General features: G+C 26.2%; 1 protein-coding gene across 4 annotated transcripts in view; it reads right to left on the bottom strand.

Annotated features, from left to right (window-relative positions):
- LOC100210698 (protein still life, isoform SIF type 1) overlaps nt 1-15,021 on the bottom strand; it is a 56,543-nt gene extending 41,522 nt beyond the window's left edge. For 3 of the 4 annotated variants that reach the window (XM_065793493.1, XM_065793496.1, XM_065793495.1), the window contains exons 1-6: nt 14,561-15,021; nt 13,690-13,789; nt 3,949-4,021; nt 3,567-3,620; nt 2,540-2,604; nt 2,085-2,432 (exon numbers count right to left, since the gene is read on the bottom strand). In XM_065793493.1, coding sequence (XP_065649565.1) covers nt 2,085-2,432; nt 2,540-2,604; nt 3,567-3,620; nt 3,949-4,003 — 522 coding nt within the window. In that variant the 5' untranslated portion in view covers nt 4,004-4,021; nt 13,690-13,789; nt 14,561-15,021. The remainder of the gene's footprint in view (nt 1-2,084; nt 2,433-2,539; nt 2,605-3,566; nt 3,621-3,948; nt 4,022-13,689; nt 13,790-14,560) is intronic. The other variant, XM_065793494.1, reaches the window with a different exon arrangement.
- Nucleotides 15,022-17,996: the final 2,975 nt, after the last annotated feature.

Below are 17,996 nucleotides of genomic sequence, written 5' to 3'. Positions count from 1 at the left end.
TTATTATGAAACCTTTGGTTTTTCTTAATTCCATATTTTTAGTTAAGTTAAAGGTTGAATACCAAAAATGTCTATATAACAATGAATTGAATAATAAGACATGTTATTCTCATTCATGTAGTAGTGGTAGAGTGCTCGCCTCATTAGCCAGAAGTTACGAGTTCAATCCACACCATGTCCCTGGTAGTACTGCGCTCAACCTGTTTCTCAGCGCAGTGGCCTTAGTCATTAAGGTTCGTGTTTTAGAGTTATAGAGTTGAGAAAGATTTGTAACCACAACTAAAAAGTAGCCTTGTCAAATGTAGTGGCCTTCATGGCTTTGGGAAGGTGAACTAAAATAAGAAAATAAGAGTAAATGTATGTATGTCAATAAAACAGAAGTACTTTTTAGATAGTCATGATAAAAAATAAAAAAAAACTACAAATTATAGATTAACCAAAGCATAGAATTTTGTGGATATTTTCTCTATCCAGTTCCCCAGGTAATCCATCTTGGACTTATTGGAATTTATATTATATAATTTTAAGATAGTAAACTTTACTTGTTCCAGAATTTTAACCTTTGTTTCAACTGCTTTTTTAATCTTTTTTGAGTTTTAGATGACTTTACCAAACTGTGTGAGACAAACAGCACACATTTTATATAAACAGCCCCCAATTGTTTACGCAATTCATCAGTTTTGTAGATTTTCAATGGTTTTGTAAACATTTTTTTAATTTAAAAAACCTAATTTTTAAACAAGAATTTTTTACTTTGTCTAACCCCCCAGAAGTTCTAAATACTATAAATGGTGTTTACTTATGTATATCTAGTTATCGGAAAAGAAAAATCAGACCTGGGAAACAACTTACCCTGGCGGTCACTCTGGTCCACAGTGCAGTAATTTTGTAAATTGCAGTAGTTTAAAAAAGTTAATTTCAAAAATTATGAAAAGCAAATAAAAATAATTTTAAGATGTGTTATGATTTGTTATGACTTTGTTAGACAAATGTGTTAAACATTTATTATTCATCATAAGGCCTGCAGCATATAGGCTAACATGTTAATAAACTATAAAAAAAATCAAATTGTTGTAAGTGAAACATTTAAACTAATGACCATGGGATAGGGGAGAAGGCTTCTCAATTTTTTAAATAACTGTTATTATATCCCTTTCTAGATTATAACTTCGAAACACAAATTTTAACAAAAAAAAAAATATCTGCACAAAGAAACTAGTTAAGAGCGATACTTCTAGAGGGGTAATTAGTTTGAACACTGCTCTTCTTGCTTCTCAAGTTAGCTTATTTCTTATGCAAGTACTCTAACACAATACCACTGCTGTGTCATTACAAATCACATCCAATTGCTACATTGATTGCTTCTTTATAGTGCTATCATCATTTTAAATTTCATGTGCAGAGCTATTATCATTTTTTTCACTTCAAAAAAAAAAATCAGTTTGACCAGTCATTCAGGTAAACTTTGATATTTTACAGTAATCTTAAAAAGCACTTTTTTTAGTGTTTTTTTTCCTCCAAAGATTCACATCTTTTGAACTTTCTACATATATCATCATTTACTGATACATATAATTTGCAGTTCTTTTTTGTCTTGCAAATGTTTTCTTATCTTTTGACTATCTTAAACAAAGGTTGCCTACTGTCAAATATATTAACCAATATTCTAATTTTTATTCCTTGCAATTATTTTATTTTTTTAAAACAACTTAAAAGCATAGGAAAATGAGAATTAAAAAAGCAAGATCTTATAACTAAACAAACCTAAGGCATTAACAACTTTCTTCCAAAATGTATTATATAAAGCTAAAAATTACCTTCATAATGTTTCTGTGTTGTTTATTTTTTAATTTTATGGTTATTATTATTACTACAGAGTCTAAATTATATTTCCATTAAAATCCTAAAGATTATCTAATCTTTTGAACTAACATTTAAAACAATGAAATGAAACATTAGATTCATTTTTGAAATAAGTACAAGATAGAATGTTTTCAACATTCTATCAAATAGCTAAAAACATCAAAAAAACTGTTTTAATAAAAATTATTTTATCAAAACAATAGTTTTCACAAATTACTTACCAGACTTGATGTCAATGATCTTTGAGAGGAATTAAAATCTAAACTTTCTTTTGAAAGCTGCAAAACATCTCCATTTTCTTCTGGGCAAAAGTTATTACTTTGTAAAAACTCATATTCTGTGAAATCATATGCTTCAGGTATTTCACTTGATGAACATTTTGGAATCAATGATTTACGAATTGAAGGTTTAGTGTCATAGTTTTGCTTTGTACCACTTATACTTTCTTTTAAATTTTGAACTACCTCATTATTGTTAATAGAACACTGTAGATTACTTTTCTCAATAATTTGAATTGCATTAGGGGTATGTATTTCAGTTTCAAGTGCATTTAAAGTATGACTTTTGGTCTTAAAAAAAAATTGAAAACTTTACTTTTTTAAGTATTTGAACTTTTATATTTTTAAAAAAACAAAGTTTATGAAGCTAAAATGCATAACAATGAAAGAAAAAATACCTTGAACATCCTGTAAAACTTTTTTAAATCTCTTGCTGAAACAAAATTTAAACCCCATGCTCCATCTTAAAATAAAAAAGTTTAAATAAAAAACTTAAATAAAAAAACTTTAAAAAAGTATATATCCTTCAATAACACTGGTCAAAGACAAAAAAATTCACCCATAAAGTTATTTTGTATTTTTCATTAAAATTACTAAAATAATATTAAAATAATAAATAATATTGATATAGTTTTTTTCAATGATAACAATTAATAGAATCGAGCTTTTGAGAAAAGTTTACTGAAAAAGTTTAAAGAAAGAAATTAGCCAAAAGACTCATAACTGCACATCAGGTCCTAAGAATAAGAAATCCCTTAAAGCTGTCTTGTTCTAGGAATGAAAGAAAAATTATGACAGCCGTAGTTATAGTATTAGCTTCCAGCAATCATGCCTTGAGTATTTGTGGAGATTGTAAGGTAGTTATGCATCTTCTGGAAATACAGAAAGGTTACACTAAATATATATATTTCTTATACCTAAAGCTAAATTTTGTATAAGTTTTGAGTCCAGTAAGGAAGGCTTTTCAATAAATTGAACAGACGTTTTTTCAGTTGCTCGTGTTATTATAAACTAAACATAAATTTGGAGACAACAATCATTGAACAGTTGGAATTTTTAAAACTGGTATTTTAACTTGTAGTTAAAATCAAATATTGCAGATTAATTAAGTAAACAACACAATGAAGTTAACAAATTTTAATTGTGGCATTAGGAATTATTAAATGCAAATTTATTGATGTTCGAAAAAAAAAAAAAAAAAAAAAAAAAAAGCATAAAAACAAATAAAAAACAAATAATAAACCAAAAACCAAAGTATAAACTGAGAAATAGTAAAAATTTAAATTTTATTTAATAAAAATAATTATAAATACCTTTTATAAAATTAAAAAAAAACCAATAAAAAGAATAATAAACAAATAACAAACCAAGGTTATAAACTAAAAAATCATACAAATTTTACACATTTAAAAAAATTTTTTGTACCATATTGTTTATCTCTCCACTGCAAAAAATTATCTGATGTCTTCTTAAACCGTGCTATTGATAAAAATAGTAACTAAACATTTTAAACTTCGGAAAAAAAAAGTATATAATACTTAACATATAGTATAAATATTATATAGGTTATGTATGTATGTATACCTGTATGTATGCATGTATGTATCCATGTATGTATGTATGTATGTATGTATGTATGTATGTATGTATGTATGTATGTATGTATGTATGTATGTATGTATGTGTGTATACAAACTAGTGTAAAAAACCATCTGATAACCTAAAAATGCATTGTAATTTACTTCTATGATACATAATTTAGTAATATAAAAAAACCTCTCCTCAAAACAAAAAAAGCAAAAATTACTTGGTAAATAGATATCTATTCCTAGACCTGCATCGTTATCATACAAGACACGCATGAAACCTTCATTTTCATTCTAGAATAAACTTTATAACTTATAGATGTTATAATATTTTATATAATAATATAATTAACAGAAAAAGAAAATGTAGCCAAAATTATAAATATGGTGAATATTAACATAATAGTATTATATTAACACATCAAAAAAATTTATAGGTAAATTTTACACATTACATGGTAAGTTGTAACTTGCAACTCAGTTATAATTAACAAAATCTCAAAACTATTTATTTAAGACTTTTATGAAATTTTTTTACACTAAACTTTTTTAAATGTTGTTAAAAAATGTTAATAAAACACATATAATTATGCTAAATATTCAACATATAATAAAAACTACCAAAAATGATTTGATAGAACAATTTTTATTAAACTCAAAAAAATATTTGTTTTAAAAAGTCATTAGTTTTTAACTCTTTTTTTTTATTTAGTTTTTATGCGTTATTGACCACCATTGATTCGCTATTATTAGTAACATTTAAAGTTAAAAATCACAGGATATTCATAGAAGCTTGTTTTTATTTGTACAGCCCGCCAAGAACCAGCATATTTTTCAGATTCCTTTGACTCTCTAACTCTAAGATTTACTTGAAAATATCGAGTTAGATAAGAGTACCAGGGAATTATTTTAACTACCTTTTACTTTTACAGTTGTAAAATAAATTGTACAATTAACAACTTCTTTTTTGTTAAACATTAATCGTTGCTAAACTTAATCAAATTATTTAATTCTTGTACATGTTTTTTTAACAATCCATTTGCTTAATATCTACAAATGTATGAGATTATAATATTTTAAAAAAAAACAAAAAAAAAACTTTACTCCCAACAAAGCTGAAAATGTGTGAGATTGATGAGCATTAGTTTTTGATGTATGATTGATGAGTAAGTTTTGAAAAGTAAAACAAAAACAAAAAAAACTTTACTCCTACAAAACTGCAAGCAACCACTATTTAATTACCAGAAAACAAAGAAATGTGTTAAAGAGCAAGAAAAAGGTTGAGGGAAGACTTAAAAAACCATAAATTGAGTGATTGAGGGCATCCTTAGAAGTACCAGCCCAAATATGACAACAGTATTTCATACAAAGACAAATAAAAGGTTTATACATCATAAAGATAAGATAAAGTAAGGCAACTTTAGTAGATGCTAACTGCGTAATGATTTGGTTTCCGTGAGAGGTAAGTAGTGAATAATAATCGTAAGAGACAAAGTACTTTGTATATGGTTCTTTTTAAAAATAGTTTTCTTGTTATATAATAGGATTAATGGGAACTTAATTTGAAAAAACTTATATCAAGTTAATAATATTCAATTGATATTACTACGTAAATTTTAAAACTGTTTCATTCTAAAGAATCACAGCATAGTCAAGTTTTACCATCTGGTTTATAGTTTGTTACAATGGTTGTATAAGTGTTGCTATTCATCAGGGATACCAATATTGTGATAATTGTTAACAGTAAATAACTCAAAATTGTTTGGGTTAAAATTCACAAGCAACTGCAAGCCCCAAGCTGCGACAGATAAAAGATTAAATTCAAGATCCATTGACTGTTTTAAGCAATCAAAAAGTGAAGACTCGAGTATAAAGTTGTCTCAACAGCAAATAGAATCACTTTACATGTAAGATTATCAGCAAGAATATTATAGATAAGAATGCCACGGAAGGAACCTTGTGGTACTCCAGAAGTTATTGGAAGAAGATTGTTGGCTTTCAAGGATGACTTCAATACTGATGTTAAAAAGAAATGATTTGATAATCTCAAAAACCTTTCAAAATACATCATATGAAGGAAGCTTATGGACAAAACTAATTTGCCAGCCTTTATTGAAAGCCATAGATAGGTCAAGAGCAACAACCTATGCCTAACTATCTTCATCTAATTCACAATAAAACCTTTCATTATAACAGTTAACAAGCCAGCTGAAGAATGAGAGGATTGAAATCAAAAGTTGTCAGTGAGTAATTTTTTAGACAAAAGATGAGATATTAGAAAATTGTAAATTATCTCGAAGACCTTGCTAATAATAAATAAAAATGAGACTGATTGGGCAATAGTTAGGAGTCACAGTGTTCCCAAGAGTTTTTAAAAATTGAAACCACGGATGCTATTTTCCAGCATGCAGGAAAAAAAGACTCCATCAAACATTCAATAGTTTAGAGAGTTGAAAAAAATTCTAGAGGACACTTTTGACAAGAATGTTGACAACAAGCAGAAGGAGAGTTTGAGAGAAATAACTTAAGCAGTGAAAACCAGAGTGATTTGGCTTTCCTGAATGTCTAACCTGAATCTAATGACTACATGTCATTCTACTCTAGAATGACAAGAAGAGTGTGGCAATTAGATTCAAGAGATAAATTAGATGAAAACTTCTTTGAAAATACTTCTGTCTTATCCTTGGGTGAGGCAAATAAAATGAGGTAATAATCTTTAACAGTGCCATATACAGATGTGTTAATATATATGCAGAATTGTTAATATATATATACAGATGTGTTAACATATATTTACAGATGTAATATAAGTTGAACAAGACTTGAAATGAAACTGATGAAAAGAAATAAAAGCATCCATGCCTGTCTGAATACAAAAGAGGCACAAAGTCGAGAGGCAAAAGGTATCAGAATAAAGACTTTCATGAAGAAAATCACAAATAAAATCCCAATCAGCTATAAGGCAGTAGTCAGAATTGCAATGATAAGGTGAGTATGAAGAGGAACTATGAAAAAAATGTTTAGAGAAGTTATAGCTTTTTAAATGTTTAGAGAGATTATAGAGAGATTAAAAAGAAACTGAACACAAGCTAAGGAAAAGGAGAAATTTTTTTTTATATAAAACACTTAGTATAATATAATCCAAAATTAAATTTTGAAAGATTTAAAATTTGAAAGATTTAAAAATCTTTATTTTTTAATAAATTCAGAAACCGTTTTAAAAATGATCTTATACATATTTTTAACTTATGTTTAAAATAATATATATTTCTAATTCAAGAAACCGTTTTTAAAATGATTAATAAATATTTTTCAGATATATGTAAAATTGATATTAAAAACTTATTAAAATCTTATATTTTGGTTTAAACCCTTGCATTTTAACCCTTTATTTTATTTGGTTGAAACCCTTGCATTTGGTTGAAACCCTTTTATTTTATTTTTGGTTGAAACTTGGTTTGTTTTATTTTTTTTTTGGTTGGTATATTTGGTTGAAACCTTTTTATTTTATTTGGTTGAAACCCTTGCATTTTAAACTTTAGGTTTTTTGAAAGAAACTTCTTTTTATTGACATCATATATAAGTGCATTAAAATGGTGTTAAAAATTGCAAAGTTTTTTTATTAATATCTCATTCAAATTTATTTAGTTCAATTTTATGTTTTACACTTTCATAATTATAGTCCAGTAAATCTTCCTCAATTTCCTCAAAAAATTCATTTTTAAATTCTGGGTGATTTGCATCGAAATCTCTCTTTTTATAAAGAATATCAATTACAGCAAGTTGTATACCATAGGCAAAACATAATTGTTGATTAGCAGCCAGCAACCTTCTAACTTTTTTCATAACACTAGCTTGGTCGGTTATTATTGCCACAATGTCGCTGTGTAGAACAAGACTATGGTCTTTAAGCTTTTTTTCTAATAGTTCAATACACTTTTCTGCAGGCATTGAACCTGTTATTCACACTAAACCTAAACTCCAGAAGGGAGAACTTTGTCCATGAATGTTTATTCGTATAGCAATGATGTCAAAGTGACATCTATTCGTCAACAAATAAAATCTCTCTCCTACCTTGAATTCCATCACATCGCAAGAACTGCAAACAACGTTATAACATTTTGCATTGTTATTTTAAAGTTTAATAATTTCTTTTTTAAAGAAGATAGTCTATTAAGTTTTTTAATTGTGTATGCGCAAACCAACATGAAAAGATTGCGAAGATTTTCTTTTCTTCTTCTCTAAATCAAACTTTTTTGATAACTTTTTTATTACACAACTGAAAATACAATTACTTTCTGGAATTTTATACAAAATAAAAATTATTTTATTGATATAAATTGCTGTTATATATATTTAATAATATTGCATAAATTGTTGTTAGATATATTTTTCATTACACTTTGCTTTGTTTGATCTTATAGGGAATCCTGAGAGATCCTGTTTAATATCAATCCCAGGATAATAAAAAAAGCAGAGAATCTGGGGTTTTGAAATCTGATGAGGAAAACTATTTATCTTTTGATATAGATTTTCAATATTATGACATTAACAAATTTTGTTCTTATAACTTTGACATCACAAACTCTATGTCCTTTTTCCATTTAAAAATCCTCTTTACAAAAGCACTTGGAAGATCTGAACATATTGTTATCATTAATTAGTTTTGAATTTAGCATTATTGGAATAACAGAAACAAGATTAAAAATAGAATTTCCTTCCACATATCCAATTATTATTCAAAATTATAATTTTGACTTTCACACACCAACCAAATCTTCATGTGGTGACCTTGATTTGATCATAAACACACCAAACTATTTAGAATCTACTTTTGGTGAAATAATTTTTCCCAAAAAATCAAATGTTATTGTTGGTTGCATATATAGACACCCATGGATGTAAACGATTTCAATAACAAAATGTCTGTCAAAAAATATCTTCTGAAAATAAATCTGTCTTTCTACTTGCCGATTTTAACATGGATCTGATACAGTCAAACTCTGACTTTGCAGCTTCTAAGTTTTTAAACATACTTCTTATAATATTCGCCCATTTATTACGCTACCAATGAGAGTTACTGACCATTCTGCTACAATCATTGACAATATCTTTTCAAATGTAACCACTAACCAAATTATTTCAGGAAATCTAACAACTTAAACTTCTGACCACCTACCTCAATTTCTTGTTTGTTCTAATTTCAACAAATTATTTATACCACGTAATCATAATTTATACCGCAGGAACTTTAAAAATTATAATAAAGAATTATTTAAATCTGAATTATTAAAAGTTGATTGGAATGACATTACCAACAAAAACGATGTTAACTCCAGTTTTGAAGCATTTATTTCTCAAACAACATTGTTGTTAGATTGTTATGTGCCACTCAAAAAAATTAGTATTAAGAGCTACAAGCGTCAATTCAAGCCATGGATTACTAAAGGAATAATAAAATCAATTCAAATTTGAAATCTTATTCAAGAGAAAATACATTATAATTAATCTAATAAAACTGAGTAAAAAAACGCATTTCAAAAAATTCTTTTCAGAAAATATAAAAATCTTCATGAGACCTAGAAAGGCATGAAAAGTCTAATAAATGTCAAAAATGTCAATAATGTACCTCCAAATTGCTTACAAGTTAACAAAACATACATAACTGAACTTAATTCTGAAATTCATCTTACATTAGCTATAAAAAGCTCTTTAACATCTTCATAGTTTACTGATGTCTCCAAGAAACAATACTCTGAAATCTTCATAGTTTACTGATGTCTCCAACAAACAATACTCTGAAATCTTCATAGTTTACTGATGTCTCCAACAAACAATACTCTGAAATCTTCATAGTTTACTGATGTCTCCAACAAACAATACTCTGAAATCATCATAGTTTACTGATGTCTCCAACAAACAATACTCTGAAATCTTAATAGTTTACTGATGTCTCCAACAAACAATACTCTGAAATTTTCATAGTTTACTGATGTCTCCAACAAACAATACTCTGAAATCTTCATAGTTTACTGATGTCTCCAACAAACAATACTCTGAAATCATCATAGTTTACTGATGTCTCCAACAAACAATACTCTGAAATCGTCATAGTTTACTGATGTCTCCAACAAACAATACTCTGAAATCTTCATAGTTTACTGATGTCTCCAACAAACAATACTCTGAAATCTTCATAGTTTACTGATGTCTCCAACAAACAATACTCTGAAATCTTCATAGTTTACTGATGTCTCCAACAAACAATACTCTGAAATCTTCATAAATTAATGATGTCTCCAACAAACAATACTCTGAAATCTTCATAGTTTACTGATGTCTCCAACAAACAATACTCTGAAATCTTCATAGTTTACTGATGTCTCTAACAAACAATACTCTGAAATCTTCATAGTTTACTGATGTCTCCAACAAACAATACTCTGAAATCTTCATAGTTTACTGATGTCTCCAACAAACAATACTCTGAAATCTTCATAGTTTACTGATGTCTCCAACAAACAATACTCTGGAATCTTCATAGTTTACTGATGTCTCCAACAAACAATACCCTGAAATCTTCATAGTTTACTGATGTCTCCAACAAACAATACTCTGAAATCGTCATAGTTTACTGATGTCTCCAACAAACAATACTCTGAAATCTTCATAGTTTACTGATGTCTCCAACAAACAATACTCTGAAATCTTCATAGTTTACTGATGTCTCCAACAAACAATACTCTGAAATCTTCATAGTTTACTGATGTCTCCAACAAACAATACTCTGAAATCTTCATAAATTAATGATGTCTCCAACAAACAATACTCTGAAATCTTCATAGTTTACTGATGTCTCCAACAAACAATACTCTGAAATCTTCATAGTTTACTGATGTCTCTAACAAACAATACTCTGAAATCTTCATAGTTTACTGATGTCTCCAACAAACAATACTCTGAAATCTTCATAGTTTACTGATGTCTCCAACAAACAATACTCTGAAATCTTCATAGTTTACTGAAGTCCCCAACAAACAATACTCTGAAATCATCATAGTTTACTGATGTCTCCAACAAACAATACTCTGAAATCTTCATAGTTTACTGATGTCTCTAACAAACAATACTCTGAAATTTTCATAGTTTACTGATGTCTCCAACAAACAATACTCTGAAATCTTCATAGTTTACTGATGTCTCCAACAAACAATACTCTGAAATCTTCATAGTTTACTGATGTCTCTAACAAACAATACTCTGAAATTTTCATAGTTTACTGATGTCTCCAACAAACAATACTCTGAAATCTTCATAGTTTACTGATGTCTCCAACAAACAATACTCTGAAATCTTCATAGTTTACTGATGTCTCCAACAAACAATACTCTGAAATCTCATCACTTATATCTAAATTAAAACCTAGAAAATCAATAGGTCCTAACAGCATCCCCACAAACATTCTTATTGATTTTAATTCTGAATTTTCTCATATTCTCTCTAGCTATTTAATATCTCCTTAAATGGAATTTTTCCTGACATTTTGAAATTATCTTGTGTCATTCCAGTATATATAAAAATGACTCAAAGCTCTCATGTACCAACTATAGACCAATATCAATTCCTTGAAAGCTCCTTGCAAGCTCCTTGAAAAACTAATATACTCTAGATTATACTCATTTTTAAGTTCCTTTAACTGTTTAAATGAATTTCAGTTTGGATTTCAATCAAAACACCCAACTTGCCATGCTTTAATAAGTATAACCGAAAAAATAAAAAAGGCATTGGATACTGGTCATTGGTGGTGTTTTTATTGACTTACAAAAAGCGTTCAATACCGTTAATCCCACCATTTTAATTTCTAAACTTGAACATTACGGAATCCGAGGAGTTACTTGTAATTGGTTTCAATCTTATCTTTCAAATCGAAAACAGTTTGTTAGCATTAATGGTTACAAATCAAATAACAGACATAAAGTTTGTGGTGTTCCCCAGGGTTCTGTTTTTGGCCCTTTACTGTTTTTGATTTATATTAATGATCTAAATAACTCTGTCCACTTCTCATCAGTCCATCTGTTTGCTGATGATACTATTATCTTGCATATTAACAAGTCTGATTATTCCTTGTGTAAGAATATAAAGTTAGACCTAAAAGGTTTAGTACATTGGCTAAATACAAACTTAATTTCTCTGAACTTGGAAAAAACTGAACTCATATTTTTTTTATCTCCACGACAAAAAATCTTTTACAACAATCATATAACTAAAGTTAAAATTAATAATAGACGTTTATATCCAACACACATTGTTAAATATCTTGGTATTTTTATGGATTTAAACCTCTCATGGAATTTTCATATAGATGCACTACATAAAAAACTTAATCGAACTAATGGCATCCTTTCAATAATTTGCCATTATGTTGATAAACTACCCTTAAGAAACTGCATTTTGCAATTTTTCAATTTCATCTCAACTACTGTTGTCAAGTTAGGGGACAAATTGGCAACTGTAATATTAATAAATTGTTATCAGCTTGGCGCCAATCAATCTGAATTAATTTTCAACTCCATAATACAGAAACTTCAATTCTTCAAAAAACTTAAAATTCCTATCTTGTCAGCACTTGTTAAATTTGCTAATCTTCTTTTCGTTTTTGACTCCCTTAATAAAAACTTACCTTCCTCTATTACAACCTTAACTGAAACTCGATTTATACATTCACATTTAACTAGAAACATCAATAATGGAAAACTAAATGTACCTCCCTATAAAACTTTAAGGTATGGTAAGTATTCAATTACACACCAGTGCATCAGTTAATAAAATCGAAGTCTTGTGTGCATTGTGAATGAGTTTGAAAAGTTAAAATTTCAAAATAATTTATCTTCAATTCTTTATTTAAAACAAAATAAATTTAAACAAATTCTAAAAAAATTTTATTTTAATTTTTTATCATTATTAACTTCCTCTAGTTTTCTTTTTCTTTTTTTTTCTTTCTTACTATTACTATAGTATCTTTATTGTTTTTTTCATTATTATTTATTACTTTCATTACTGCTGTTTTTATTATTACAATAATAGTTAAAAGTATTATTATTTTTGGTGTTACTTTTGCTCTATTAATGAATAAAGTTATCATTGTTATTATTATTATTTTTTAAATTAATGTTAATAATATAATTATTTAGTGTCACTCCTTTGATCAGGATTTTGCATGAGTGACTCCTTCCTCAATCGATTATTTATATTTATTCTTAATAATTATATTTTGATTTTATTATTTATAATATTAGAGATATTCTTACTCTTATTATTTTTATTATTATTATTATTATTATTATTATTAATATATTATTGTAATTATATGATTGTAAATTTTGAGGAAAATAAATATTTTGTTATTGTTGTTTGTTGTTGAGGGTTTTATAGGTTAACAAAATTTTCCTTTGAGTTTTTAAGTAAAAATGTTTTCTCTGACATTTTTTTTTTGGGTATAATAATTAACCGTACGAATAACTAACTTGCACTTTTGTAACAAATAAACAAATCAGTTAAGCTTTTTTCATTGAAATAAAAATAAATGAAAATAAAAAAAGAAATAAACATTAAAATTGTTTACATCTTTTATAGTTGTTAAATCAAACATTTTTATTTTCTAAAATTTTAAAGTTTTAAAGTCTTTGGATTTCTTCATAGTTTATGGAGCTTTCCATAATACTCCTGAGTGTTTCCATTTATCACTAACCTTTTACAGGTTTTTTCTGAGCGCTTTTAAAGTAGTAGTAATTGTAGTAGTAGTATTTAAAAAATAAATTTATTCTAGAAATAATAAGCGATGCATAACTTAATTTGAATACTCTTTGCAATTTTATATATAAAAATTTGTCGAGAGTGATTTAAATAATTACTATAAGAAATAATAAAAAATATTGTGAACTTATATCATTAAAGGTTCTTACATTGTATTTTACAGCATTTAGCAGAACAGCTGATTCAAACAGCTTTGCCCAATGGGTTTTACCATTCTTCTTTGACAAAATATTTAATTCTGCATAGAAACTGTAACAATAAAATACATTTTAAAATTACATTATATATTATATGCCTAGTTTGAAAAAGTAAAATTTATAAAAATCACATATATAGTTTGCTTAGTTAGTGAAACACTTGCAATGTTTGCATAGTTACTTTTTTCCAGATATCACTCATGTTGCAGTGTTTGTTTAACTAGAATTTACAGCCTGTTCACTATGATACATTATGCATGCAGTTTGTTTTCTATCAAGAAATACAAATACCAATGCAATACACAGTAAGTTAGTAACTTGAAGTCACATGAAAAAAACTTTTTACATTTTTTATTTGAATAAATTCAATTGATCTTAAACTAGTAAGTTTAAATTAGTGGTTAAATTATTTTTATATATTGTTAAACAAGATCATAAAAATACAACACTAAAGGACATAAAAGTTCCTTGAAGTTATTTAGTTGCAATAAGTGCTTTTGGAATAAGAAATTTCTATAACCAGTAAAATGTCTACCAATAAAACTTTTCTGAACAACTATTTTTTGTGTTCATGAAATCATAAAGAGACATAGTGTGATAAAAAAACTGTGAGGTTTTTTAAACTTATTACCTCCACTTCAAAAGCCCTGTTTAATGATGTTCAAAATAAAATATTGTCTTCATATAAACATATTAACAACAACAAGTACACACTTATACACACACACACATATAGACTAAATATTTAAAAAAAATTTTTTTTTTAATATTTACTTTATTACCTTTATATTTATAATCAAAAAAAAAAGTCAAATATTCTCACCTATGTCTTTGGATTTCTTCGTTATTAATAACAGGAAGTTCAAAATCTCTTGCAGGACCTTCATGTTGAGGGCCTAAAGCTGTTGATATTTCGTTACCTATTGTAAAGCTGATAATATTTTGTTATCTACTGCAGTTTAAACTAAAACAAAGATTAATAAATTTATACATGAAAAAAAAACAACTATGCATGAGAGTCTTATTAATGCAACAAAGCGCTACAACAAACAAAATGTTAAAAGACAACAATAGGAAATTGAAAATTTTAGAGCAACCACAATTTTTAAAGCCACCATAAATTTTTAATCACTAAAAAACATAGAAAAAGCAATCTTTTTATAAAGCACTAAAAGGATGCAAAGAGGAGGAGGGAGAATAAGACACTGTTTTTGAACAAATTAAAAATTACCACTCACAGATCTGAAAAAATCACTTATTCTTTTGACTTACCGGATCCATCTTTATATACAACATTTTAATAAAGTATCAAACAAGAGTTTTATTAAAAGAGCAATATATAAACAACATACATTACACAAACACACACACACACACACACACACACATATATATATATATATATATATCTATATATATATATATATATATATATATATATATATATATATATATATATATATAAATTAAAAATTCTTTATCTATATTTAAAAAAATATTAAACATTTCGACTTTTAAAGACTGTTCTAAAATTGATTATAGTTAAGCCTTTGTTTTTGATGTTAAAATAAATGAAACAAAAAAAAACTAATTTAATAAATAAACAACTTTAATATGTATTGGCCAATACACATAAGAATCTTTCTTCAAATAACACTTGTAAAAAAAACTAAACCATCTATTGTAATAAAAGCACTTGTGAAAACAAACACATTTTTTTCCAATAGGACTTGTAAAACAAACACTTTTATTTCAATAGGACTAGTAATAAAAAAACAAAAAATAACTTCCAATAGCATTTATAAAACAAACATTTTTATTTCAATATTATATGTAAAACAAACGCTTTTATATTAAGAAAATTTGTAAAACAAATAATATCTTATAGAAATACAAACAAACAAACAAAAAATATTTTACTTTGATATTAACTTTTTTTTTGTGCTAATTTTTAAATGATTTAATTCTATTTACAGTAAAAAATGTTTAACAATAAAATATACTTTAGACATGGAAAAACTATTAGGCACAAACATGTTGACAACAACAATGGAAATATGACCATGATCATACCAGAATAACGGTCATACCACAACAATGATCATGTGACCAAATATGTCTATACCAATTAACAGTACACACATACACAACTGCAGCTATTAATTATTCTGTAAACAACCACTTTAACAACTACAACCACTTTACATTATTAATATTTATTAAGTTTTAATTAAATATTTACTCTATACTTCAATGTTATAAAAAATATAAAAATTATACACACACACACACACACACAGACACTCTTTCATTGCTAACACTGTGTATTGTATGTAACACAGGGTTAAATAATTTGTAATTATGTAATAATACTTACTATGATTTTTAAACTATATTATGTGAATAACTTGAAATATATATATATATATATATATATATATATATATATATATATATATATATATATATATATATATATATATATATATATATATATATATATTGTATGAGTATAATTTTGATTGTGTATATTTGAAATAGCATGACAACAATGGACACTATATATATGAATGCCATATATGTAAACTATGTAACTATATAAATATGCACAAATATATGAACTTTTGTATAAATACCTCACCTATAACAAGAACATCGGCAAGCCTGTTGAAGGAAAGTATTTTACAATTTATTATTAGTAATAAATTTGTAAATTGTATTTAGTAGTTATATGTATTTAGTAGTTGTATGTATGTAGTAAATTATATTTTAGTGATTTGTAAATAGTATTTATTAATTTGTAAAGAGTAAATTGGTTAAAAACAAATATTAAACTTAAATAATACTTTAGAGAGTTCACAGTAGTGACCCTAATATGTGACTTTCTAAGAAGTTTGAACAAATTATAAGAACTTAATCTTTCTAGCAATAACTTGTATTCACATTTTTTTTTATTGGCATATTTAATTTTATCAATACTTCAACTCTTTTGCATTTTAAGTTCTATATATTTTAAAAGTAAATAAATTGCACATTTTTATCAATCACAATGAAAATAATGACTGATAGTAACCTGACAGTAAGCATAAGACTTATCATTCCCTTAAGTTAAGTAAAAAAGACTTAATTAAATTCCTTTAAATTAAGTAAAAAATAAAAAAGTAAAATATATACATACAATTTTTAATTTAAAAAAGGTATTTACATACAGTAGGTGTATACAACTAATGAGTTTTACATTACAAAGGCTTTGCTGGTAAACTTTATTTTAATAAGTTGAAACTCAATCTAAAAAAAGATATTCCAAAATCAATTTGTCCAAAAATGCAATGAATCTTCCTAAGCACCATTGTAATTTATCATTAAAATTATAATTAATTATAATCTCATCTTTAAAGTAAAATCCTTTATTTTTCAGATAAACCTGATACATCTTCCAGACAACATTTAAACTTTTCTGTCAGATTTTCAAAATAAGACATATCTTAAAAAAGTCTGATTTATTAAATTTTATACTTTTTCTAAATAGTCCAAACAGATATTGTAGTTGTAGCAGATATTTTCAGGAGATGACCCAATAAGTCTCACCACTCCTCCAACCACTTTAAGTTTTAGTTATTAGGTTAAAATCCCTAACAAACTTAATTTACCTTTCATCAAAAAAAGTATAGTTAATTTAGCAAATAAATTATTTCATGCGCAAAACCTGATCAAAAATTAAACCATGGTTGCTAGTATATTTCACAACTCTGGTTGTATATGAAACATATTATATATTGTATATATTAAACATATCATATATTGTATATATGAAACATATCATATATTGTATATATGAAACATATTATATATTGTATATATTAAACATATCATATATTGTATATATGAAACAAAACAAATAGAACTTGAATTGAATTTATAAATTGTTGTACAAATTAGGCTCTAAATATGCCAATTTTTATTTTGCATTTGTAGTCATTTCAACAATTAATGTTGCAATTAAAAGTAGTTTTTAAATGCCCAAATTTTGTTGATAAAAAGATGAAAACTTTTTAGTTAGACTATATAGTATTTTATATTCTGTTGCAACATACAGAAGAACTTTCTTTAAACATTAGGTAGTTTACAAATATTTTGACCGACCAGAACAATCACAAATAATTTTTTCTGATTATTCACTTAAACAGTTTAATAATCCTGTTTTATTAACCAGAGTTTTGTAAACCAGAGTTTTATTTCTGAGAGTTTTTAATAATGGT

The sequence above is a fragment of the Hydra vulgaris genome, chromosome 03 (assembly GCF_038396675.1).
Source record: "Hydra vulgaris chromosome 03, alternate assembly HydraT2T_AEP".
Taxonomy (NCBI): Eukaryota; Metazoa; Cnidaria; class Hydrozoa; order Anthoathecata; family Hydridae; genus Hydra; species Hydra vulgaris.
This window is presented reverse-complemented; position numbering and strand designations above follow the sequence as displayed.